The sequence below is a fragment of the Puma concolor genome, chromosome F2 (genome assembly GCF_028749965.1).
Source record: "Puma concolor isolate L17-30 chromosome F2, mPumCon1.1.hap2, whole genome shotgun sequence".
Classification (NCBI taxonomy): Eukaryota; Metazoa; Chordata; class Mammalia; order Carnivora; family Felidae; genus Puma; species Puma concolor.
The window spans coordinates 1,226,513-1,251,866 of record NC_141684.1 but is presented as its reverse complement, the minus strand read 5'-3'; the positions used below and the strand labels follow the sequence as shown (position 1 = coordinate 1,251,866).

The window sequence follows — 25,354 nt, the reverse complement described above, 5'->3', positions numbered from 1 at the left end:
AGGTGCACGGCTGTCCACAAGCGGAAGACCGACGTTGGGCCCTCATCTCACACTACACACAAAAATGGACTCAAAATGGTCAAACACCTGAATTTCAGGACTAAAACTATTAAACTCGTATTAAAAAACCACAACCACAACCACAACAACAACATGGGGAGAGGCTTCAGGGACATCAGGTTGACAAGTATTTCTCGGATATGACATCAAAAGCATAGGCAATAGGAAGAAAATAAAGTGTTCTCAATCAGGGAGAAACTTTTGTGCCTCACAGTATATTGTCAAGAGAATAAAAAGACAGAATGGGAGAAAACAGTCATAAATCCTCTCCTGGTAAGGGTTTGATTTCCAGAACATAAAAGAAGTCCATAGCAACAGCGAAACACCCCAAACAACCCCATTCACAAGTGGGCAAAGGAGCCGAACGGACGTTTCTGCAAAGAAGATGCACCAACGGTCAGCAAGCTGACAAGACGCCCCCATCATCAGTTGCCAGGGGAAAGCAGACACTCACGAAGGTGGCTTTTAGGCAAAGGGGTGAGGCCAACAAAGCCTTGGTGAGGATGCGAAGAAACGAGAACCCGACACACTGCTGGTAGGGACGCAAAACACAACCAGTATGGCGGTTCCTCAAGATGCTAAACACACAACTGCGGCATAACCCTGCAGCTCCACTCCTGGGGGTCCGCTCAACGGAAGCGAAAGCAGGCATCTGAATGGACGTTACGTGACAACATTCGCAGCGGCGTCGGCGACGGTATCCAAAAGCCACAACCCGAGTGTCCATCCCAAGACGAATGGACAGAGGTTTGGTCAGGCGTCCCTGGGATGTTACTCGGTCACGAAAAGGAGGGAAGCACCGACAGACCGCACTGTGCGTGAATGTTGACAACATCACGTGAAGTGAAAGAAACCAGACACAAAAGGACACACACCGTGTGACTCCACTTACATCCGGTATCTGAGAACAGGAGGATTCACGGAGACAAAACGTAAATTAGTCAGTGCCCAAGGCCCAGAGGGAGTAATGGGGGGGGTCGCCCCTGAACGTTTACAGTTTCTGTTTGGGATGACGGAGAAGGTCTGGGAATAGACAGTGGTGACGGCTGGACAATACTGTGAATGCGATTAATGCCACTGAATCATACAGACAGAAATGGCAAATTTTATGTTATCTTTATTTTACTGCAATCAAAAAAGATGAATGATGTAACATACTAAAACCCACTGCACTGTAACTTAAATAGGTGAATTGTATGCTCTGCGAATCAGATGTCAAAGCTGTTGGAGACCAGACGGAGGGGCGGCCGATGCGTCAAGAAAACGCAAAATGCAACCACAGTGGGAAGCCACCTCCCGCCATCAGCAAGGCCGAAGCCGCAGGACAGGTAGGGACGGGTGGTGGCAAGGACGTGACAGAAGGAAGCCCCCATCTGCTCCTGGTCGGAACGTGGACTGCCGTGGCCACGTTCGTGGGAAGTCCAACCCGCAGTCGCCACGTGGCCCAGCAAGACCACCCCCGGGTGTCTACCCAAGAGACACCTGTGCACACCTTTCACAGCTGGACTGTTCCAAACGGCCCCGGGCTGGACACAACCCAAATGTCCACCCACTGACCGACGAATGCCACGGCGTGGTCCAAGCACAACGGAGCAGCTTTCAGCCACAAAAAGAACACAGGCCTGATCTAGCCCACAATGCGACAACCCTCAAAATCATGTTAAAAGAGGGGCGCCACAAGGGGCGCCGGGGTGGCTCGGGTGGTTGAGCGTCTGACTCTTAGTTTCGGCTCGGATCATGATCCCAGGGTCGTGGGATAGAGCCCCGTGTCAGGCTCTGCGCTGACCGTGTGAAGTCTGCTTGGGATTCTCTCTTTCTCCCTCTCTCTCCGCCCCTTCTCCACTCACTCCCTTTCTCAAAATAAATAAACGTTAAAAGAAGTTAAAAAAAAACTTTTTTTTTTATTAAACCTCCCCCCCAGCCCCCCCCCCCCCTCCAAACCAAAAACATAAAAGAAGCCAGGGGCACCTGGGTGGCTCAGTTAAGCATCAGGTCATGATGCCAGGGTCGTGAGATCAAGCCCCGTGTTGGGCTCCATGCTGAGTGTGGAGCCTGCTTGAGATTCCCTGTCCCTCTCTCCCCTTCTCCCCTGCTCTCTCTCTCTCTCAAAAAACAAACAAACAGGGGCGCCTGGGTGGCGCAGTCGGTTAAGCGTCCGACTTCAGCCAGGTCACGATCTCGCGGTCCGTGAGTTCGAGCCCCGCGTCGGGCTCTGGGCTGATGGCTCAGAGCCTGGAGCCTGTTTCCGATTCTGTGTCTCCCTCTCTCTCTGCCCCTCCCCCGTTCATGCTCTGTCTCTCTCTGTCCCAAAAATAAATAAACGTTGAAAAAGAAAATTAAAAAAAAAAAAAACACAAAAACAAAAAAAAACAAACAAAGAAAACAAAAAAGGAAGGAAAGAAGCTGGACAACAGAGTCTATGTGTTCGCAGATTTCAATATATGAAACTCCCAGGAACACACGAGTTTGCGGAGAAAGGAGGTAGGTTCCTCGTGCCTGGCAGGAGAGGGGTGCGGGTGGGACTGACTACGGACGGCAGAAGGGCTGCTGGGCGACGGACACGTGCGTCCTAAACCTGGATCCTGGCAAGCAGATTGTGTACTTGCAGCGGGGGAACCAGGTGATGTGTGCACTGGGCCTCAATAAAGCTGGGCTTCAATACATTTTTCTTAACGTTTATTTAGTTTTGAAGGGGGCGGGCGCAGAGAGAGAGGGAGACACGGAATGCGACGCAGGCTCCGGGCTCCGAGCCGTCAGCACAGAAAGCTGAGTGGAGACAGGGGTGGTTTCACGGGTGGTTTTGGGGGACAGGACCCCCCGTGTGGAAGAAAACTAAGTGACGTCCTACCTCACACCACAGCCAAGTCAGCGACACCTGCTCTTGCCCCAGGCCTACTCGGAAGGGGGCAGATGGGGCCTTAATCACCACAGTCCCCCAGACCCTCGAGACCCTCATTAGCCCAATCTTGCCGAACAGGAAACTGAGGCCCTGCAGGATGAAGGGGGGGTGGGTGCGGGGAGGGGGGCCAGGGCCTGAGCCCCTGCCCCAGGGCCTCCCTCAGGCCTCCCACACTGTGGCCTCAAAGCTGCACCCAGGAGGAGGATGGAGAGGGTCCCAGTGGCCCTGGGAGGGGGCAGGTCCTGGAACAGGACGGCAGGGGGATGGTGGAAGGACTCTGACCCACACACACCGGACAGATTTCAGCCTAAGCAACGGTACCTCAGCAGAGTCAATCGCTGATGACAGCCATGCAAACTCAGCCTGTGACTCTGGAGCCAGAGGACACGAGAGCTTCTGTGAGGCAGGGCACTTCAGGAGACAGGAGGGGCCGTGGTGGGAGTGTCCCCAGCAACTCGGCTGATTGCCAGGAGCCCCACAAGCAGGCCGGGCCCTGACACACAGGCTGGGCACTGATGCACAGGCCGGGCACCCCACGCAGGCTGAGCGCTGACGCACAGGCCAGGCACTGATGCACAGGCCGAGCACTGACACACAGGCTGGGCACCCCATGCAGGCCGGGCTCTCTCTCTCTCTCTCTCTCTCTCTCTCTCTCTCTCTCTCTCACACACACACACACACACACACACACGTGTTACCCAGAGAGAGGACAAGCAGGGCACCTTGGCTGATGCCAGGTCGAGCGGCCGTGGGGACCCACCACCGGGACCGTGGAGAGACAACCCACTGCGACCCCATGTCGTCTGGCTAGTGCGTCCTGAGCGAAGGCAAGGGGTCAGACCAAGGGCCCGGTGGGCGGGGCGGAGGCTGACCTCTGAGCTGTCCAGAGCGGCGGTGTGGCCCCCGAAAAGGGAAGGGAGCAGAGATTTACTCCCGGCCTAAATTATTCACAAGAAAAGGGAGCGCGCCTCTTTAACAAGCCGTGGCTTTATGAAGCAAGGTTAACAATTTCACTTGATTCAGTGGAATATTATAAACTCTCTGGGGCCCATTTGAGGACTTGTACTTCAGGCACAAGGCGACGACTCAGCACTTTTTATATTATTTAGAGAATAAAATTAACCCTCACCGGCCCAGGCTGCTGCCGCTCCTGCCGCTGGATCTGGCCTGCTCAGCGCTTTCCCCCATATATAATTACAAGCTGCTATCCATCATGTGGCAGCCACGGCACCGACACGCCGAAAGGGACACAGTAAGCACTTCCACTAACGGCAGCAGAACTTAAATATCACTTTGATACTTTCATTTAAACCGGAATATCTTACAGTCATCGCGCACAGCCTCCGCGGGGGTCCTGCCACTGCACCCCAGCCCACCCGGCCCTGGTCTGAGCCGCTCCCAGGCCCCGCCCCATGGGGCGGGGCCTCTCCGCCAGGGTTCTGGGCGTCCTTCAAAGTGACCCACCAGCTGCGGGTCAGGTCCCCAGGTTTGCCAAGCCCGGCCCGGCCTGGGCCCTGGCCTTGCGGCGGGAGGGAGAGGACGCGGGGAGGGAAGGGGCACGGGCCCCGCGGTGTGAGACGCACTGACGCGCGCTCCCCTTGCCCGGGCCCAGTCCTGCTGCCCTGCCCACCGGCGGTCCCCAGGAAGTCCCAGCTCCGGTGCCCCCCCCAGTCCAGACTGCAGGTCTCGGCACTGGCGAGGAGGCTCCCTCTCGGGGCACCAGGGGCCAGAGAGGCCCGTCCTGGGGTTCCCAGCCCAGGGCACGGCTGCCCTGGCAGGCCCGGGCCACAGAGATGACGAGGGGCTCCTTCTGGAGAGCGGGACGGAGCCGGGGTGCTCAGCTGCCGGGGAGCCCCAGCACAGCGGCCCCTCGCCGACAGGTGAGGGCAGCAGCAGTGATGGGCCCGAACACAGGAGGCAAAGCAGGCGCCAGCCTGCGGGTGGCCCTTGCGACCCAGTTCCCCCATCCCTTCACACTGGCCCCTTCTACCCTCGCCACCCTGGGGTTCCACGCGCTCCGAGGAAGGCTCGGAGGAGCGTGGCTGGTCCGCCGCTGGGGGCTGGGGGCTGCCGGCCACCCTCCCGCGCCCCTCACCTTTGCGCCCAGTGGGCAGTAGCCTTTGAGAAAGTCCGTGCAGACCTCCGCCTTCCGGGACACGTAGACGTGGCTGTACGGACAGTCGCTGTTACTGCAGATCCCCTTCAGGAAGTACGAGCACACGGGCATCTGTGGGGCCGAGGGAGCAGGTGGTGAGGACCCGCAGGCCCCTGCAGCGCCCCTGGGCGACGGGCCCCGTCTGCCCGGTACTACCAGAGCCCCCCCGTCCAGCCCTCCATGAGGCGCCTGCCCCCCCCCTTACAGGTAAGGCAGCGGGTCCCCCCTGAAGGGCCGACCGCCTGGGGCTCCGAGGCCAGGCACGAGCCGTGCGGAGACCGTGGCTGGAGAAACGGACACGCAGTGCCGGCCAGCACCTGAGGCCAGGCCAGCTGGGGGCTGCCAGCCCTCAAGGCAGACAGACCCCCGGCTTCCCCAGAAGGCAAGGCCGCCGGGGCAGGGCACAGGCGAGGATATCCAGGCGGGGCTGGCCCCAGGCCTGCAGGACGGCTCGGGCCCAGATGTGCTGTCACCTGAGCCTGTCACCTGCTCTGAGACGGCCCCAGTTTCCAGGCAGTGGGGCCGTGGTGGGATAGGCGTCTAAAAGCGCAGGGGCTGGAGGGTCAGGGGGAGACAGAGCACGGGGGCTCTAGGTAGAGCAGCGGCCGACAGGGCCCGGAAGGTCCAGCAGATTTCCCCACTGCTTGGGCACCTGGCAGCATCTGTGGGCCGGAGGCCTGACTCCACCCAGGGAAGCCTGTGGAGGGACTCTGGGGAGGCAGGCAGGTGCCCCGGAGCAGCCTGGGCTGCGCTGACCACAGGCTGGCGCCGCAGAGGCCTGGCAAGGGGCCTGGCTCCAGTGCCCCGGAAACCAGCAGGTGAGCCCAGGGGGACCCGGGGCGGGTATGGAGTGGGCAGCCCGGGCAGACCCGTGTGGCCCAGCACCCCCCGGCCCCTGGGACACAGAGAGGCGGCCCACTTTCTCCCCACAGGGGGAAACCGAAGCCTGAGGGCCAGCAAGGAGGGGTCTCTGATCTTGCCCACCCTGACCTCTGCAGTTGCCAGGCAACTCTTCTCTGGGGCCCCTCCCCGGACCACCTCCTGGGCCGTCTGGTCACCCCCTAGGGGGTCTCCCCACCTTCGGCAGGCCTGTTGACCCTCCGGGGGGTCTCTCTGGGACCCCCTCCCCTCCCCTCCTCTCCTCTCCTGTCGGACCCGCCCCTCACGCACCCCACCGCAGCCCCCGGCGGCCCCCAGTGGGTCTCCACCGGCTGGCACTCCGGGGTCTGGCGCCGGCCTGCCAGGGGCCCCACACACACAGGAGCCTCGGGGGGTGGGGGGGCAGAGGGGAGGCCAGTGAGGGAATGAGGGAGAAAGCAAAGAAACAAAGGGTGATTTAACGTGCAAGAGTTTATTTTTAATTGTCTTTTAACTGCAGCGCACGGGGGAGAAGGGCCGGCCCGTTTGGGGCTGCTGGTGGTGCGGCTGCAGACAATTCCCTTAATGTGGCTTTTGATATAGAGCCCAAATTAGCTCTAATAAAAAGGGATAATAAAGCCAACTCTCACAGCCAACGGAGCCCCTCCTAGCTGTCAGCACGGCCGTTACCGAGAGGAAGCTGCATCCTCGTTTCAATTAACCTTGTTTGCACCCACCACGTCCACACAAATAACAATAACATTAATTCAGGGCGCTCGTGCGGGCGCCCACATCAGACAGCTCGGAATGTGCGCCAGCTTCGGAGCCGGAGCTAATGAACCTGAAACTCGACGTGAATTTCCAAATTGCTCACAACAGAGTTTCGAAGCTCTATTAGGGAGAAAAATGCTGATTCTCTTCAAGTTCCTCAAGGGGAAAAGCTGTTGTAGCGGCAGCAGCCTCGGCCCGACCCCGCCTCCCCTCGCCTTGCCGCGGCCCCAGAGCAGGGTGGGGGGCTGAGAGGGGTTCCCCGTGCTGGCCGAGGCCGAGGCCGAGGGGAGGGGCCCGGGACGGAGGGGCCCAGCGGTGCACCTCCCCGTCCTCCTCTGCCCTTCCTTCCGGCACACCCTGCCTCAGCCGGCTGCCGGGCGCCCACCCCGGGGGGTGGCTGGAGGCCGCTGCTCCTGGGCACGTGGCAGCGGTGGCCACACAGCCGGCTCCCGAGCCGAGAACCGTGGGCAGGGGCAGTGCCTGCAGGGGGCGCGGGGGGGGGGGGGGGGGCTCACCTTCTCCTTGGACACGTGGTGGGAGAAGGGGCACGTCCCGTCCGTCTTCTTGCACGTGCCCCGGAGAAACCTGTGCAAACGAGAGCAACGGGGTCAGGGGCGCTGGCGTGGGCAGGGACCCCTGCGGCGCCCGCCCCAGAGGCTCACCTGGTGCACACGGCCACCTTGTCGGGGTCGTGGATGTAGGGACAGTGCTCGCCGTGGTTGCACCTGCCGAAGCGGTTGTAGTACATGCAGTATTCCTGCTGCTGCTTCCGCCGCCGCTGCCTTGCCTGCCGGACGATGGCCAGGCTGCGTTGCACGGCCCGGCTGTGGACAGGGCGGAGGTGCGTGAGCCCGGGGGACCCCTTCACCCCCATCCCGTGAGCCCCGAGCCCAACCCTGAGGGACGTACCTGGCCAGGGAGCGGCTGCAGCTGCTGGCAGGGTCCAACCGGCCTGTGGGGCAAGAGGCCGGGTCACGTCAGGCCCGCGGGCAGCTGGCTCTCCCGCTCCCCACCAACCTGCTGGGCGCAGCTCCCCCCTGGGCCCCGGTCTCGGCTCAGGCACTGCTGCCCCCGAGGGGAGACTGCCTGCCCTCCTGGGACACTGCCGGACCAAAGCCCACCCCTTCGGGGGGGGGGGGGGGGGCGGCCGTACAGGGACCAGATCTGGCAGCACAGCTCCAGGCGACACTGGCTACTGAGCAGCGGCCTCATCTCAAGTCAGGTGGTCCCAGGAAAGCCTAGGTGCTGGGGGCCTCCCTACTACCTTCCTCTGCCGGGGGCAGGGCCTGGGGCTATGAGACCTGAGTGGGGTCCAGAAATTCCACCTGGCTTCACAGTAGCCACTAACGATTCTTATGAATTTAAAGGGTTAAATGAAAATATAATAGTAAGTACGTGGCCACAAAGCCTGACGTCCTCACTCCCAGGCCCTACAGGGACCTACGTGCCGACCTGGGCCTACACAGGCCCCGGACAAGCACATCCGGCCCGGAGGCCTTCGTGGGCCATGGCGGATGCCCACCCCTCCAAACCCTAAGTGCAAAGACCCGTCAAGTCCTCTCTGAGGTCACGACTGTGGCCCAAAGGGGAGCTGTTCATGAAGTGAACGGTGGTGACGAGAAGGGAGCAGGTGACAGGATGCTCAAAGCCAGGGGACAAGGGGCAGGTGGGCAATGTCTGTCCTGTGCAGGCAGGGGGCAGGAATGCAGACTGACATATAGCCCCCTGCTTCCCTTTTATGGATGAGGTCACTGCCCCCCAGGACCAGGGTGGGCCGGGCAGGGCCCAAGACCGCTCAGATGTTCCTCAAACACACATGTGAACCTTCCCAGACCAGATTCCATTTCCCACAGGCAGCTGCTGAAATGGATCCGGTGGCGAGAGGCAGAAGTGACATCACTCAGAAATTCTAGGGACCTGAGGCAATGACAAAGCATCCAGGCTTAAAAAGGGATGTCCCCAAGCTGCCTGGCTCTGAGCCGCCCCCATCGGAGCTGCATGGGAGGCCTGGGCAGGTGGCCCTCCAGCCACCCAGAGGCCCCTCCCTCGGCCTCCCCAGGACGATCTGTGCCAGGACCCGCTCGGCTCAGTCCCGTCCAGAGTTCCAGACCCGGTCACGCAAGCATTCTGACACTGCATGTGGCCCCTGGGCTGGACCTTCAGGCACCCCCTTCCACATCTAGCCTGCTGCCAAGCCCTAACCACTCAGTGGACACTCCACACAAACACTCCATGTGCCCTCTCAGGGCCACCGTCCCCTGACCAGTGTCTGCCCCTCTCTGAGCCTCAGTCCCCTCAAGCTAAAGCGGGGTGGCTCCAGGGCTGCGTGGTGAGACCCCCACTGAGAAGGAACTGCTTGGCCCAGGGGCCCAGGGGCCCAGGCCCAGGGGCTGGCCGAGACGGGAACGGGGCCGGTTCCAGAGCGGGGAGTGGGGAGCAGGGCGGAGAGGAGCTGGGTGGCCCGGGGCCACAGCGGAGTCCCGGCTCCCCAGCTGGGGATGCAGGTCCTGGGGTACCGGCTGGAGGCCAGTCCAGGTGGCACGAGGTGCTCGCACACCTGCCCGCCCCGGGGATGACGGAGTGCAATCTGATCGCTGCTGGGAGCGCGGCTTCCCGGGCTGCCACCCAGGCTGCCGGTGCCTCTGTGGCGCCATCTGCTCCTGCCAGGGCCCACGGTCAACATGTGTCTGCCTGTCAGGCCTGGTGTCTGAGGGGGTGGGGCGGGGAAGGGACAGGTTTACTCCCCTTTCCGTGGTTTGCTCTTAAAAAGATACCAGTGTGGGGCTCGCAGCGGGAGGCACTGTTCAAACCCCGAGCGGTGTTAAAACATGCACATAAAGCAGCTGCTGGAAAAGAGGCCGCGAGGTGCTGCGGGCGCTGCAGCGTTCGGCTGAAAACCGTCGGCAACCGCGGAGCAGGCGGTGCCCAGCCTTCCGAGAGCTGCGCTGCCCGGGGATCTTCCCAAAATAGACCCGGCGAGCTTGGCATCGCGGCCCCACCCCTGCCAGCCCCCACCGGGCAGCGCCTCACCCTTCACAGGCCAGCGAGCCCAGGCAGGGGCTCTGGGGTCAGAGGGAGCGGCCGGGCAGCACAGCCAGCTTCTGCAGCCCCGCAGCGCCCCGGCTGGCCCGGCCATTCCCAGGAAATCGTGGCCCTCGGAGGAGGGGGCCCCAGGAAGAGGCATCCGGGAGGGAGGCAGGCAGCGGGGTGGGGCCTTGGGTGCGTGGCTCCCAGCCCTCTCTTGTGCCCTCTCAGCACAGGGAGCTGGGGGCCGGCCCCGCAGCCTAGGCGGGGGGAGGTGGCTCTGGCAGACACACTTGGGGCCTCTGCTCCACAGCAGGGACCAGCGGGCTCTTGGGTCCGCGACGTACGCCAGGCCTGGTGGAGCATGAGCCGCAGCCCACACCCGGGTGCACCCAGGTCGGGGGCCAAACCACACAAGGAGAGGCCCCCGGGGCTGGGCCCTGCGGGTGGGCAGGCCTGAGAAGCGGGAGGGAAGTCCGTGGTCACTGGGCTCGGGGGGAGGAGGGTGCCCTCCACCTTCCCCGTGGCTCGGGGGACCCCAACCAGGGGCCAACACTGTCCCAGAGAGGCCCAGCAGCTGGGAGCCAGAGTCAGGATGGGGGCGGGCTACCTCCCTGCCGGGGTCAGAGTTCTGCTGACAGAAAAGGAGAGATTTCTTTGATTATTATTCGTCTAAGCAGGCCACTGGCCAGTGGGAGCTCCTGCAGCTGGGGGCGGCCTACCTTCTCCACAGCAAGCAGTCGGGGGTCCGGGTGGCTGGAGCTGAAGGCAGCGGGGGCGGGGGGGGGGGGGTCCTCGGTGGGTTCTGGCTCCAGCTCTGCCTCACACCCGGGACATGCCACCCAGTGGTCTGCGTTCCAAGTCCTGCCTCCGGCCCCCACCTGCCCTGAAGTTGGGGTGGGGGCTCCCGGGACCCTGCCTGTACCCTGAGGCCTGCGTCCTCTCTTTATGGCCCGAGGCCAGGCGGCCGGGACACCCGACGCGGTGAGGCCGTAGCTCTGTCCCGCTCTGTGTCCCGAGGAGACTGGAATGCTGTGTGGCTGTGCACCTGCAGGGGCATGGGCTCAGCGAGGCGCCTTCCGCAGTGAGATGACACAGGACAGCCGTCTGCTCAGGTGTGGTGCGGCCTATGCCGGGAAGGGAGGGGGAGCCCCACAGCCCCTTCTGCTCTCTGCTCTCCCACCCCAAGGCAGCGGGCGGCCCGGGGTCTCCCGGGAGCTCTGGCTCGCCTCTCTTGTTCCGTCCCTCAAGCGGCAGCCACGCGGCACAGACCCGCCTCTTCCTCTCTGCCTCCAGGTGCCCCTCCTCCCACCGTGGACTCGAGGGGCCGGGTGGTGGGTGCGGCCCCACCCCCAAAGGCCCACCAGCCCGCCTGAGGTCAGGGCCCACGTGGAGCGGCCCACACGCAGCCCCAAACCACAACCCACTTCGGGTCCCTGCTGTAGACAGTGTGAATGCCAGGACGGCCAATGATGATGTCTGGCCGGGCCAGGGAGGAGTCCCTCACACCCGGTGTGAATAAGCAGCCCTCGGCATCACCGGGGCCGACAGGAGGTGAGGGTGCTGAGGAAATGTCAGCAGAACGGGCCTTATTGCTCGGGCCCGACCAGAATATCACTCCGCAGAAAGGCTGCCCAGCAGCCCTCTGTGGCTCCGTCCACCCCACACAGCAGCCCGGGAGGGACAGCCCAGAGAAGGACCGGCGGCCACGTGTGGGGCCTCACAGACCATGAGCACGGATGCCATGGGCTGGCTGAGGGGGAGGGGGCCATCTGCTCACCCACAGTGGCACGCCCTGGGGCCTGAGTCCCCAAAGGAGGCCCAGCCAAGGCTCTGAACCTGCTCCTCCACTGGGCAGCTAGCTGAGGCCAAGGTGGAAAGGCCCTCAGATCACACAGCCCAATCCCTTGAGAAAGGGATGGGGAAACTGAGGCAGAGAGACAGAGCAGAACCGTGGCCTTCGGGCCCCCCCAGTGCCTCTCCTGGGCAGCCCAGTGCGCTCGCCGCCCACCCCCTAGTCCCACGTACAGAGGCCCTGGGGACACAGCTGGGCAGGGCTTCCAGGAAGGGCCCCCAAGCTACAGATGGTCCCAACGCCCGCCTCACCCCTGGTCCAGGCCTCTTTGGGGGGTGGGGGCCGGGAGCAGCTGGGTCTCTGCAGGCCCCACACTGCCTGCAACCTCACCCTTCTTTTCTTGACAGAAAAGGATGGGGGTAAAATTGGACTGAAACCCAAATATTTTCTAGTTAATTTGTATAATAAGCGAATCCAAAGCATTTCCTTCTCCTCGGCCTGTTTCCCCAGGCCGCGGGGGCATGCGTGGTGGCGGCGGCGGCTGCCTCCAGACACAGCGGGAGGCATTGCCAATGAGATTACAGGGCGCCGTGGCCCCAGGTGTTCGCCCGCCAGGACCGTGTTCACCATACCTGGCTCATCTCCTTTGTCCAGGAGCAAAACGTGGAAAATCAGGGCCCGCTCGGCCGAGCGAGAGGCAGTGCACGTGGGGGCTTCCCCAGGGGACGTGGGGGCCGAGAGGCCTCCCCATCCGTGCCCGGGCTGCTCCGGCTGCCCCGTCGGCTCCGACAGGGACGGCTATGGGGGCCCGGCAAGCACTGAAGGGAAAAATGAGCTCCCGGCCTGGGCCGTGGCCCATTTGGGAAGCGCTCACGGGGATCGGCTCCCTGGGAACATGGGGTCACGGGCGAGCCGCAGCAGCCGCCCACGATGGACGACGCGTGGTGGGGAGTCAGGAGCCAGGCCCAAAGGCTTCCTGGCCCCCACCTCCGAGGAGCCTCACCTGTGCGCGGGAGGGGCCTGGTGGCGCCATCGCCGCCAGGCCGGCCGGAGGTCTTGGAGAGCTTGTTGGCCGACACCTTGTAAAGGACCCCTCCGATGCAGCGGTAGCCTTTGTTCCTCCACCGAGGGGGGCTGGCCTGTGCTTTCCCACCCCCGGTGGTGGGGCGCAGGCGATTCAGCACCAGAGACCTGCAGAGACAGAGAAATGCCCAGTCGGTCCGGCCCCAGCCGCCCGCAGTCCGTCACCCACTGTCCCCAACCCCACTCAGCCAGGCTGAAGGGGCGCAGGTAGGGGACAAGTCTCCCCCTCCATCATGTATAGCGCTGCACGTGACTGTCCAGGCCCTGGCCTTCTGACAGCGTCTCTTGAGGGAGGTCCACTGTGGGGGGAAGGCTCCTGAGGTCCACACCAAGACTGGTGGCCGTCACCACTGCCTGGGAACATCTTCCCCCAGACGCTGCTCCAGCCCACGTCAGCCTGGCCTTTGGGACAGCAGGTGCTTTGGGGTCAGCAGGCCCCACGGCCAGTCCTGCCCCGCCCCTCTATCCACCACACGAGAGCCCAGCATCGAGACCCTCACAGACCCCCACGCAGGCAAGCCATGTGGGAGAAAGACGGGGGAGATGATGGAAGGGGTGTGGGACAGCCTGCGGGACTCGCTGAGTGGATGACCCGGGCAGGGAAGGCAGACCAGGGCCTGGATGGCCCTGGTGGACACCTGCCCACTCCTTCCCTCCAAACTCTCCTCCCACAGGGTCCTGGGCCCCGTCCTGCCAGAAACCGGCACCCCCCGGGGAAGCCAAGGGCGGAGTGGATCGGGAGGAGGCCCTGGATGCCCCCAGTTAGAGAGACATTCCCCTGCAGACACCACAGCTGCGGTGGGCAGCAGCCGCAGGCCCCCAGGCTGTTCTGGCCCACCCGCTCCCCGCCCCCCCAGGGGTCACACGGGCAGGCTGCCACCCAAATGAGGGGACAAGGGCCTCCCACCCAGGGCGTCCGGCATGGAGACTAGCCAGCTTCATGACTCCAGAAGGGTGTGGGGCCTTTCCCCCTCAGGACACATTTCAGCAGCAATTTGTTTATGCAAATTGACCTTAATTCCATATTAGCTCAGACTCTGCTCATAATGTTATTACCGCCAAGCGTCCACACTGCGCCCCACTGGCAAATCTGGGGCTGTGAGTGCCGGTGCCTGCCAGCAGCAGGAGGGCAGGGCGTGAGGAGGGTGGGCCTGGCCGCGGGCACCACCACCACCACCGGCAGCGGGGACCTGGTGAGCAGGCCCAGAGCAGCGCCATGGCGCCTTCCCTTCGGGTTCTCCAACGTCCTCATGCCGCCGCGCACCCCACGGCCCTGCAGCTCCCTTTCTGGGCGGGACGGGACGGGGCGGGGCGGGGCCTCCCGGCGGCACCCAGGCTGGTGGAGGGGTGGTGGCATCGCGGCTGGGGGGTTGACGCCACCCTCACCACATGGCCCCCTGGGCCTTGGTCTCTTTGCAACTCGGGGGTGATTCTCGCCAGCCAAAGCCTCTGAGGACACGTTAGACGGATCCTGTGCGCAAGCGAGCCGAGCTCAGGAGACCCACAGCTTCAGTGTGAGGACAGGCCAGGCAGCAAGGGCCGAGGACACCGCAGCCCGACGGCACTTAACCCAGTTTCCCTTAATTAAAACTCAAGTTCACAGACACCAATCTTGGGAAAAAGTCCCGCCAAGGGACCGCGGCCGGCCTGGCTCGTGCCATGCGTGCCCTACAGGCCCCAGCTGTCCCTGCACAGGGTACATCTTGGCAGAAAGAGGGCAGGGTGGGGGGGTGTCCTCTGGGGGAGAAGACAGACCTCCAGGCTTTCCTCAGACCCTGGGGCCCCAGCTCTACCCACCCTGGTCTCGGGGTATTGATGTGTCCGGTGAGTACCTGCCTGTCCCCCTGGCTGGCTCAGAGGTCAGGCCAAGGTATGAGGAGGGTGGGGCCTAACCCGCACCTGCGGCAGAACGCCGTGAGCTCAGAGGTGGCTCCGGACCCTCCGAGGGCGCCGGGGTCATTGTGCACAGGGCACAGCTTGGCCTGAGTCCTAACCCCACGACAGAGAGCTGAGCTCAGGGCGAGTGGCCACCACAGCTGGCTCAGCCACAGGCCAACGGGCCGCCAACAGCCCTGGCCCCCAGCCCCACGACGTCCAGAACCCTCAGCGGTGTCACCACTGAGAGGGGCAGCTGGGAAGCCTCCGCTCTGCAGCCCTGGGGCTCGAGTGCGCCGGCAGTAAGCCCAGCCCGCGCACACAGCACACTCAGCCCTCAGGGCCAGACCCCAGACGGCCCAGCAGGCCGCGCAGCGAGATGGCACAGCTGTCACTTACCAGAATAAGGGCACCACTCTCAGCTGCCCCTTGCCTCGGGGCACAGACCCTCCTCTCCTGGGCCGCCACCATACCTGCACCCCATCCACACCACAGGACGCCACAAATCATGAGGGACAGGTGGGCAGGCAGACACGTGCCCCACCCCCTTCCCTGGGCCCGGCACCTCAGGATCCACCCCCCTCCCCGGATGCCCCAGAAACCCAGCCCTTCGAGGGGTGAGGGAGCTCACCCCCAGGCACGTGCCCCTGGCCGAGGCCAGACAGGGACAACTCACCACTCCTTGGGGCAGTCACACAGGTGAAGCCGCAGACAGGGACCAGGCCCAGGCAGGGACCTGTGGAGGGGGAGGCTTGGCAGGCTCTCAGTTTAGAAGGAGCTAGAAGCTTCAGGATAGACTGCGTTCCAGCCCCGAGGGTGGTCCCATCCAGGCCCATCCCACAGCTCTGTACACAGAAGAGCCTCAGTCTGGGAGTTAACGGCTCTCCCTGAGAGTAGGACCCAGGGACACGCTCCTGGCTCCCCAGCTAGGCACTGGACACACCCAACGCCCTGCTTGGGAGAAGTGCCCTCCGTGGTTTTTCTTGGCTACAAGGCATACCTCACACATCGCTGATTATTCCCACACTTATTCTTATGGAGGACCAAGATTGAGAGATCGGTCTCCTCTCCCCCCAAAAAACTACGCCCCTGGGTCTGAATGGCAATTATGGGACGACCACGGGCCACCTGGCAGGGCTGCAGGCCTAGCAGCTCGGTTCTCACGCCCTGGCTCAGAGTGGATGGTCTACGCACAGGTGGGCGCACGGCCCAGGGTGCGGGGCTGCCCCCACAAACAGCCCCGGGGCCCACCGTCTCCAGGGGCCCACGCAGGAGCCCCATGGTGCCACAGGACTGTTTGGAGGAGGTGGACGCAGCCACAGAACTCGGGGAGGGCTGGCCTGGGCTGGGGAAGGCCCACCTGCCCGCACACAGCCCAGCCTGCAGCTGCACAGGACCCCCTCCCTCACCCCGGCTGGTTCCACTCGCTGACTTGGGACCTGTGGCCAGGCAGGCGCCGGGCGGGCAGGGGCTGCCTTGTAGCTGTTCAGTGCCTGGGTGTCACGGCACTCCAGTAAATTGTTACCCTAATGGAGAGGACAGCCTTTGGAAACCAACTGTATTGAGAAGAGGGGATAAAATTAATGAGATAATAGCCGGGCCAAGGACCCGGAGAACGCGCCTGCCCTCGCGGCACGGGCCCTGTAATTCCTTTTCTACAACAGGAGCCTCAGATCTAAAGGCTTCTCCCATCCGTCCGGCAGGCCCACGCCGCCAGGAAATTTCATTAACGCTGGAAAATAGGAAAGGTATTAAGCGTGGATAATGAAGGCCAGGGAGGGAACCGTGCCTTAAGATAGTCCTCTTTCTCGCCTTTGTAATGGGAGGCATGAACTTTCCCTTCAAATCCATTTCTAATCCATTTGAAATACTACAGCAAATTATCTTTCCTTCAGCCCGAAAGCGGCCAGCCAATTTACTCCGAATAGAAGTGACAATGCCCCAGGATTTATCACCATAACCTTGACTACACCAGGGTGAGGGCTGGGCCCCGTCGCCCCCCCCCCCGGGGGGGCACGAGGAACGGGTGGGGGGAGATAACATTTTAAATGAAAAGCAGTGGTAATGGGGAGACAGACACACACACCACAGAAGTAGGTTTAAAAAGAAAAGCTGTCCACGTGTCTGCTGCCTGGGGAGCAGCTGGCAAGTTCCAGCCTGAGGCCACGGAGGCCACCCCCCGGGGGCGCCCGAGAGGAGGGACGGCAGGGTCTGGCCTAGACAGAGGGCCGCTCTCCCGAGAAGCCAGGGAGGACGGTGCTCGCCCATCTCCTGACCCTGGACGCCACACTCCCCACCCTCTGGGCATCTCCTGTGGACACTGCCTACAACGGGTCCACGCAGCCCCCAACACCGTATGCGGGCGCCCCTGCCCGCTGGGTCTGCGGAGATGGGCCCACTCATGGTGTCTTCCAGCTAGCGCGTGCACGTGAGGGGCGGACAGGCACACAGGCTCCCAAACACGTGAGCACAAGGACCCTGCCCGCCCTCCTGAGGCCCTGGCGCACCCGGCTCCCCCGCCCCCAGACCCAGGGCTGAGGACACAGCCGGTGAGGCCAGGGAGGCCAGGGGCAGGCTCAGGTGCAAGTGGATGAGGGGCAGGGGTGGGGTGGTCCCAACCTCCAAGAAGCCCGGGACAGCGCACGTCCCAAACTAGGAGCCTCCCCACCAGGCCCAAAGGCACCTTTCAACAAATACCATCTCAGGCTGCCCCGCACAGCCACCTTGCAGCTGAGGGGACCCCAGCCCCCACTCAGGCTCCCGGCAGTCCTCAGGTTTCCCCAAGGAAACCACACGTCACAGCCCACGTGGGCCCACCAGACTGGGGGACAGGGCCAGGCCAACGGGCCACACAAAGGCTGGGCACAGATCCGTGTGCAGGACCGGAGGCCGCGCACCTGGATGGAAAGTCACTGGCGGGAACCGGTGGCCACCTGCCCGCAGTGAACGCTGTCAGGCCCGCGGAGGCATTTTTGCCGGTGGGTTCTTCCCGCCTCCCTCAGCGAGGGCTCCTGGAGTCGGGATGGCCCCACAGACTGCCCCCACCTTCCACACAGACCCCTCCCCTCCCTGGGGACCCTCACCCAGCCAGTGACCGCAGTCACCGAGGGACCCGCCTCACCTGAGCTGGCCTGCTCTCTCACCCCCCAGATGCAGGCCGGGTCCCCACCCTGACTCAGAGCTCCCTGTTGGGGTCCCTGCACCCCCCTGTCCCACCAGCTGGTTTGAAAACAGCATGTTTGACCAAGTCCTGCCCCCACTCCCCTGACCCACTGCAGCAGCCCCCGCTCTCCTCATGGGGAGCTCCGTCAGGAGACCCTGCCAGCTGGGCTTGCAGACCCCCCCCCCCCCACCAGCCAGGACTCCAGACACACCGGACACTTCTGCTTCTTGGAAGGCACTGTGGCCCCTCCTTGCATGGGCCTCTAGGCCTGTTCTCCGGGCCATCCCTGAGACCAAGCTCAGAGGTCAGGACCTCAGGGAGCCTGTCCGATCCCCCACGGCCTGCTGTCACGGGCCGCCAGCCCCATACAGTGCTCTATCACAGCTTGGCACACCGGGCCCTGCTCACCACGGTGCCCCTGACCTGGGCACAGGGGTACACCAGGAGGGAGGGGCTGGGTGCCGCCTGGGGTCCCCCGCACCGTGGCCCTCTTGGGGTCGGTTCAGGTAAGAGTCGGGCAGGGAGAGCGGGCAGCAGGGGCTCCCCGAGAACAAAGGGGCCTGAACGCACAGGCGGTGCTGCTGGGGGCGGGGGCGGGAGCACAAGGGAGCGCGGACCTTTGGAAAGACCATCGGGGGGGGGTGAGCACGGCGGGTGGGTGCAGTGCAGGAGGCTGTGGCCACTGTCCGGGGCCGGCTGGGCAGAGCCGGGGGAGGCAGAGGGCCGAGGTGACCACACACAGGAGCGTGGGCGCGGGTGCCAGCAGAGGGGCTCCGCCAGGCTCCTGGCCGGAACTCAACCTCCAACCCCCGCTGGCTGGGGCAGGGTCAGTGCGTGGCCGAGGACCCGGCGGCCTCTCTAGGTCAGGCCTTCCAAGCCAGTGGTGACCAAGCAGGAGGCGGGCAGGCGGGCTGGGGAGCAGAGAAAACAACCGGGGAAGCATTTTTCAGGAAATGGAGCACGGTTCTGCGAAGCTTCGAGGCGAGCAGGGAGTGCGCCGTCAGCAGAAGCAGTGCCCGGGGGAGGCGGCTCTGCACAGCGAATCCCAAGTAGGTCAGGCTCAGCCGCCACCGTGACAGGCTGCAAAGTGCTTAAGTGGGCTTTCCACGGAAACGCTGACGGGCGCCACCTCAGCTCGGCTCGGGGGGCTTGAGGGCGCCCACACGGCCTGCAAGGGGCCTGCCCCCCACCCGGCCGTGGCCCACTCTGCCCCCAGAGCAGCACCCGGCGCCCCGCTCACATGTGTGCCCGGCCCGGAGCCAGGGCAGTAGGCGGGGGGAGGCCACCAATGCTGGGCGGTCTATGGGGAGACTTCTGAGGGGGAGGGGGACAGTGTCTCAGGTGAGGGGCCCAGGCAGGACCGGCAGGGTGGGAGGTGAGAGGCTGGGCCGAAGTGCAGGCCAGAGGCAGGAGTCTCAGAAACAGGGCTCAGTGCCAGGGACCTGGCAGATGGCACAGGCCTCATGACCACCGTGGCAACCTTGGTCTCCTAAGATCCTCCTCCAGCCACACAACGGGCCCCCCCAGGGCGATGTGGCCCAAGGCCAGCTCCAGGGACCCCCAATCCCGGTGAGTCAGGGCTGGGGCTCTGTGCCTAGCCGGGGGCTCTGCACGCTGACCTCCTTACACGTCCTCGGGCCACCGTGGGTCGGAGGCAGGCCGACGGCTTGGCCTTCCGGGACACATCCCGCAGCAGACAAGGGGCCAGGGGCCTGGGTGGGAGCTGGGGGGGGGGGGGGGGGCGCTATGTGACCTGGGGCGGGGGAGCGGCAGCCTTGTCCAGTGGGGAGGGGCAGTCCGGGTGGAGGCTGAGGCCTGGGTGGAATCGGAGGGTGGGTGGGGGTACGGGCAGGGGGCTGACCTGAGGGCTTCATCACTGAGGTGCTGCTGCTCTGAGGAACCCCCGTCCGTGTCTCCCCAGTAACGGACGGCAGTGACTCAGGGCGCCCCTGGCCAGTGGCGTGCCGGTGGGCAGTGCTAATTGTGCTGCCTCCGTTACAAATGCCGCGGCTCCATTACGAGGGGCCGGGACTGTTTTATGCGCTCACATCTATTCAATTGGTATTTCGATCAATGGATGCATTACAAGCTTTCCCTTTAAGAGCCTAATAAACAACAAGATGGAAAGTAAAATTCTCCATAAAATGACACTTTTAAAAATCCATTTCAGCTGAAGCTATTGGCGTTTTGTACGTTAGCTACAAAAACCAGGCATTGGGCCTCAGTGGCCCTATTCTGGAGCAGAGTCCAGCTCCAGGGGCAGAGGGCGGGCGCCCAGGTTGGGGGCGGGGGCAGGGCCCTGGACCCGTGAGGTCGTCAGCCCAGGCCCGCCTTGGCCCGTGACAGCGGTGAGGGGCAGGGCCGGCCCTTTCTCTGTTCCCTTGTCTACCCCCCGCACCTCTCTCTCCACCTGCCCCTTCACCATCTCTCTCTTGCCCCCCTGCCCCCCGCCCTGTTCGCTGGGCATGTGCAGTTCAGGCTGACCATTCCCCCAGCCCCCAGAACTGCATCGGGCCGACACTCCACGCTAGGGGCAAGCCAACGGAGGGCGACTCGGGCAGCAGAACACCCACCGTACCTCCTGCCCAGGACTCTCTGCGAAGACTTCAGGAGGTCAAGACCCCACCTGGCTCACTGGCTCCTTGGCTGACAGCTCCTAAGGGAACCCGGCCTGAGCCACCTGGCCCGTCTTGTCCACCACCCTCCTGACCGCAGTGCAGGACTGAGGTCACCCACAGGGACAGTCACATCCAGGCTGAACCCCTACCCGTGCTCCACATCCCCCCTGCAAGCTCCACCCCCAAGCTTGTGTCCCTCGCCTCCAGCACCTTCCACCTGGAACAGCACTCCCTCCTCACCCCTGGTCTCACACATGAGCCACCCCTGCCCCTCGTGGGTGGCCCCCTAGGGCATTCACACTTGCATGTGTCATGAAGGGGCCCTAGCATCTGGACACAGCTGGGCTGAGGGATGCCAGGGGGCAGCCCACGCCAGAGGCACGTGACAAAGTGAAAACATAGCGAGACCCACACAGAATGCCAGGAGCCCTGACCGTCGTGGAGCCCTCGTGTCCACCTGAGGGGACTCATGGACTGAGGGGGTGGAAGAGCCAGGTGCCTCCCTCCCCCCCCCCCCAACCAGAGGGGATCACGGAGCAAGTGCAGCCTGGCTCCCCTGGAAAGGGGCCGGTGTCTTCAGCGGGCCACGCAGACACCACACAAACACCAGGAAAAGGCGCACGAGCTCAACAGCCAACGCTCAAGAGCCAGAAGGCGAACAGGGAGTTGCCTTCGGGGGGACTGCGGGAGAGGCACAGACTTCCAAGACCCCCACAAGAGCAGGCTGGAGCATACGAAAGAAAGCAACACACTTAAACATGAGGGCAACCCCAGCAGGTGTGCCCAGCGGCGGTGCAGAAGCCCTAGAACGTCACGCCCGCAACACTTCGAACAGGTGGGATGAGCAAGCAGCCCAGCGGCCGGGGGCGGGGGGGGGGGGGGGGTCCCCGCCGGTGGGCGGGGTTCCTGCGTGGTGGGTGGGCTAGGAGAATGAAATGCAGGGCACCCTGCCAGCAGTGGGCAGCCCTTTTCGGATCCCCTCTATCCCTCTCTCTCTTGCCTCTCCCACGTGTGTGCTCACTCTGTCTCTCGCAAAAATAAATAAGCAAAAAAATTTCAAAAACAAGAAGTTTATTTATTTATTTTGGGTGGGGAGGAAGAGAGAAAGGGGGAGAGAGAAAGAAATCTCAAGCAGGGTCCACACTGTGAGAGAAGAGCCCGATGTGGGGCTGGAACTCACGAACCGTGAGATCATGACCTGAGCCGAAGTCGGACGCTTGAGCAACTGAGCCACCCAGGCGCCCCAATAAATAAATAAACCTAAAAACAAATTAAATGCAACTCTGCTGCTTTGGAGGCTGATTGGCTGGGGAAGGCTGAGAAACTGAGCTTAGGTTTCTCAAGTTCATCTGGAGGAACAAACATTTAGGAATGATGAAGGCAAGGAAGGTTAGTCGTAAGGACGCGGAGTCCAGAGACGGCACGGTCTCTGGTCCCCTGGACTCTGGCACAGCCGAGGGCTCATTTCAATAAATATATCTCTGTGGGGACACAAAGGAACCGTGACCCCTACCTTAGATCACAAGTAGAAGTTACTTCAAGAAGAATCACAGGTAAACTAGTCACACTTCTAGAAGAAAACATGGCGTTGGGGTAGGCAAATATTTCTTACACAGGACACAAGACCACTGCTCATAAAAGAAAAAGACTGATAGATCAGACACGGTTAAAACACAAGCCCCAGACCATGAGAAGATCTGAGAAACGATCCATAAGATGTAAAGAACTCCAGCAGATCCATAAAAAGGGGCACAAAGGGCTCCAAGGGACACTTCACAAAGGGGCACAACAGCGGACATTAAGGTGGGACAGATGCTCGACGTTGTAAGTCACCGGGACACACGAATTAAGACTTCCGTGAGAGACCGGCACGGTCCACCAGCGTGGCCACAAAGGGGAGGACAGGGCCCAGGAGGTGCTGGTGAGGCTGGGGGGGCTCCTGTGCCGACCAGGACAGCCCCTGCGGGGCAGCGGCCTTACTACGACCGCACAGCACCCCCACCCTCTGAGGCAGCAAGTCCAAGGAAACGAGGGTTCCGAGCTATTCGGCGACACGCCCAGCAAGGCTAGAACGACCCACTGAAAGCACAGTGACCGCACGCACCGTGGTGCGTCCACACGCCTGGACGGAGAACAAGCTACTGCTACCCACGGGGACACGTCTGGGCCCGGGAACGACGGGGTCTCAAGCCACAGGCGGGGCGACGTACACAACAGAAATCGATTTCTCTCAGTTCTTTTCTTACGGTCCAAGATCAAGGAGCCAGCATGGTTGGCTGCTGACAGGCCACCTTGTCCCCAAGTCCTCTGTAAGTCTACAGGGAGAGCCCCGGTGGCTCTTCCTCTCCTGAGAAGGAGAGGGAGAGCCCCGGTGGCTCTTCCTCTCCTGAGAAGGACGCAATCCTGCCAAATGAGAGTCCCGCCCCATTGACTTCATTTAACCTCAATGACCTCTGTAAGGCCCCAGCTCCACACACAGCCACACATGGGGTCACTCAGGCCATAATGAACATGAGCAAATGCGGCCGGACACCAAGCAGCACGTACTGTGTGACTCCATCCCCCCGGGGCTCGAGAGCTCGAGAACTCGGAGGCAGGGCTAGCGTGGCCTGACAATGGCCGAGGGGGTGGGGGGCGGGGGGGGGGGGGTACCGTGTGGGCCGGGGTGGGAGACCTGACCTGAGTGGTGGGTACACAGGACAGAAGTCCACAGAACTGACCACCGAACAAACAAACCACGAACGTTTTGCAAGGGAAAATTAAAGAGAGAGATCTGTGCAGAAAGCCAAGTTTAGGAACAAGCATTTCCACACAATAAAGGCGTCATTTTTAAATAACAGAAAAGTCTGATATTTAATGGTCCTGAGACAACCAGATAGCCATTAAACACAATTAAATTTGAACCTTAATCTTACAGCATATTCCCGAATAAATTGCAGGTAGGTTAAAGCTTTAAGTGTAAAATCTGAAACCCTAGCACTAGAAGAAAATATAACTGAACTTGTATAATCTTAGGTGGGGAAGCCTGTTCTACACAAATCAACAGGCTAAGTCTTAAGAGACTGGCAGATTTAAGTACACGGAAAAGCAAAAAGATCTGTTAAAAATCCTCATGAACAAAACTGGAAGGCAGAATTCAAAGTGAGAAACGACGGACCGTCTATAAAACAGGGGTGACAGCCTGAGCACTCAAAGAGTCTTGCAAACCTGTTAGAAACAGGCCAGAGGCAAATGAACGGTAAACATCTGAAATGTTGAACTTGACAAAGAATACAAATAAAACTGAAATTAACATCGGACAGCTTTCTCCTCCAGTACAGTCGAAAAGCCTCTGGCAGCGGGTGGGCGCTCCGGCAGAGAAGGGTGGGAGAAGGCCCGTGGGGGCGCTGCAGGCCCTCCCCGCCCCCCGCAACCAGCCTAAGCCTGGCAGGCAGAAGAACAAGGACAGCAGGAATTGCAGCTGCCAGGCCTGAAGGGTGCCCAGCTGGTGATCCAGGTGTGTCCACCTAGCCAGCAAGACTAATGTCCACTCCTCCAAGTAGCCTTCCAGTCTGCAGACCAGAGGGCAAAGGCCACGTGTCGCAGGGAGGACGTGGAGGCAGCGGGGGTCGTGAGTCAGGTGGGAGCTGAGTCTGGCACCAGCCCGAGTCGCGCCCACTCCCTGTTCTAGCACTGTGTGGATGACAGGCGCTAGCACCTGGCGGTACAGCCTTAGACAGAGGACGTTCCAGGTGGAAAGCACTTGGCCAGGCCCGAACCGAAGTAGGAGCTGGGGACAGGGGAGGGGGAGGGGTGTGCGTGTGTGCAAGGTGCGGAATGCTTCAGAGCACCCGCGGGGGGGGGGGGGGGGCAAAGGGGGCGCTAAGCCTTCGGGCCCGGCCCCGCCCACCGCAGTCGGGGTGGGGAGGGGGAGGCGGGGGGCGGGGCCGGCGGGGCGGGGCCGGGCGAGACCCACCGGCTCTCGGCTGCCCCGCCCCCAGAAGAGAGAGGCCCGCCTAGGGGACAGAGCTGGGGCCATAATTTATGCTCCCCCGCCTATGCTTTATGGCTTTCTTAATTCGGCTCCTGCTACTATTAATGTAGTTAATGCTGAGATTATATCTATTTTCTGGCGTCAGGCGGTGATTTATTCAAGCCATTTTTCCGGTGGAGGCTCCCACGCTGTTAAATCAAGTGCCTTGCCAATTAAGTGCTGACTTGGGAAGTGGACGCAATCTTAACAGACATCTAACCGCAAATTAAACCGGGGCTCCTTACTCTGGGGAGTGGGCGGGGCAGCCAGGGAAACCTTGCTGACTTCGAGGAAAGTCAGAGGAAAATAAAACCACCCTGTACCTGCCCGCTGGCTCTCAGATAGGGGCACCAGAGGTGCGGGCCCTGAGCCAGGCTCAGCACAAGCTGGGGTCAGGGCTCCCCCTGGCCATGGTGGTCACCCTGCCGGGGGGGTGGGGGGGGGGGCAGCTAGAGAAAGGGCCCGCAGGGGTCACTGCGCCTGTCCCAGCACAAGGAGGTCTCTGCAGCTGCGGCCCCCATCCACCCAAACAGAACACCTCTCAGACATCCCCAGGACCCCTGAGCTGTTCCCAGTTCCCAGTCTGAGCGTGTGGTGGCAGAGAGACCCTCGGACAGCCTTAAGAGGGTGCCAGGTGGGAGTGGAGGAGGGGATGGGCGATGGATGGGCTGTATCCTGCCTCAGCAACGCAGACCCTGGTCCTAGCCCAGAAGGGCGAGGGAAGGCCCCCGAAGGAAGGGCAGTAGAGGAGGGGCTCACGGAGTCCCATGCCTCAGGACAATGCCCCATGCCACTGGTGGGGGTGGGGGAGGGAAGTGGGGAAGGTAGGTGGGGAGCAGGGAGGCAGAGGTGAGGCTAACTGCCAGAGCCCTGGCACGGGTAAGACACCTGGCCCTGTCCTGCACCCCACAGGAGCCTCCCCCCAGAGAACCTGTGGGTGCCACAGTGCGGCCCTGGGATGCGGTGGCAGCCGGGCCGCCTAGGCCAGCACGTGCTTATAGGAGCTCTTTGGCCGTGGTCCTCGGTGGCGGTGAGCCCCGA

General features: G+C 62.4%; 1 protein-coding gene across 2 annotated transcripts in view; it reads right to left on the bottom strand.

Annotated features, from left to right (window-relative positions):
* ZC3H3 (zinc finger CCCH-type containing 3) overlaps positions 1–25,354 on the bottom strand; it is a 96,774-nt gene that overhangs the window by 14,661 nt on the left and 56,759 nt on the right. For both annotated transcript variants that reach the window (XM_086695802.1, XM_086695801.1), the window contains exons 5-9: positions 12,566–12,753; positions 7,653–7,695; positions 7,406–7,567; positions 7,259–7,328; positions 5,055–5,186 (exon numbers count right to left, since the gene is read on the bottom strand). In XM_086695802.1, the coding sequence (XP_086551928.1) occupies positions 5,055–5,186; positions 7,259–7,328; positions 7,406–7,567; positions 7,653–7,695; positions 12,566–12,753 (595 nt within the window). The remainder of the gene's footprint in view (positions 1–5,054; positions 5,187–7,258; positions 7,329–7,405; positions 7,568–7,652; positions 7,696–12,565; positions 12,754–25,354) is intronic.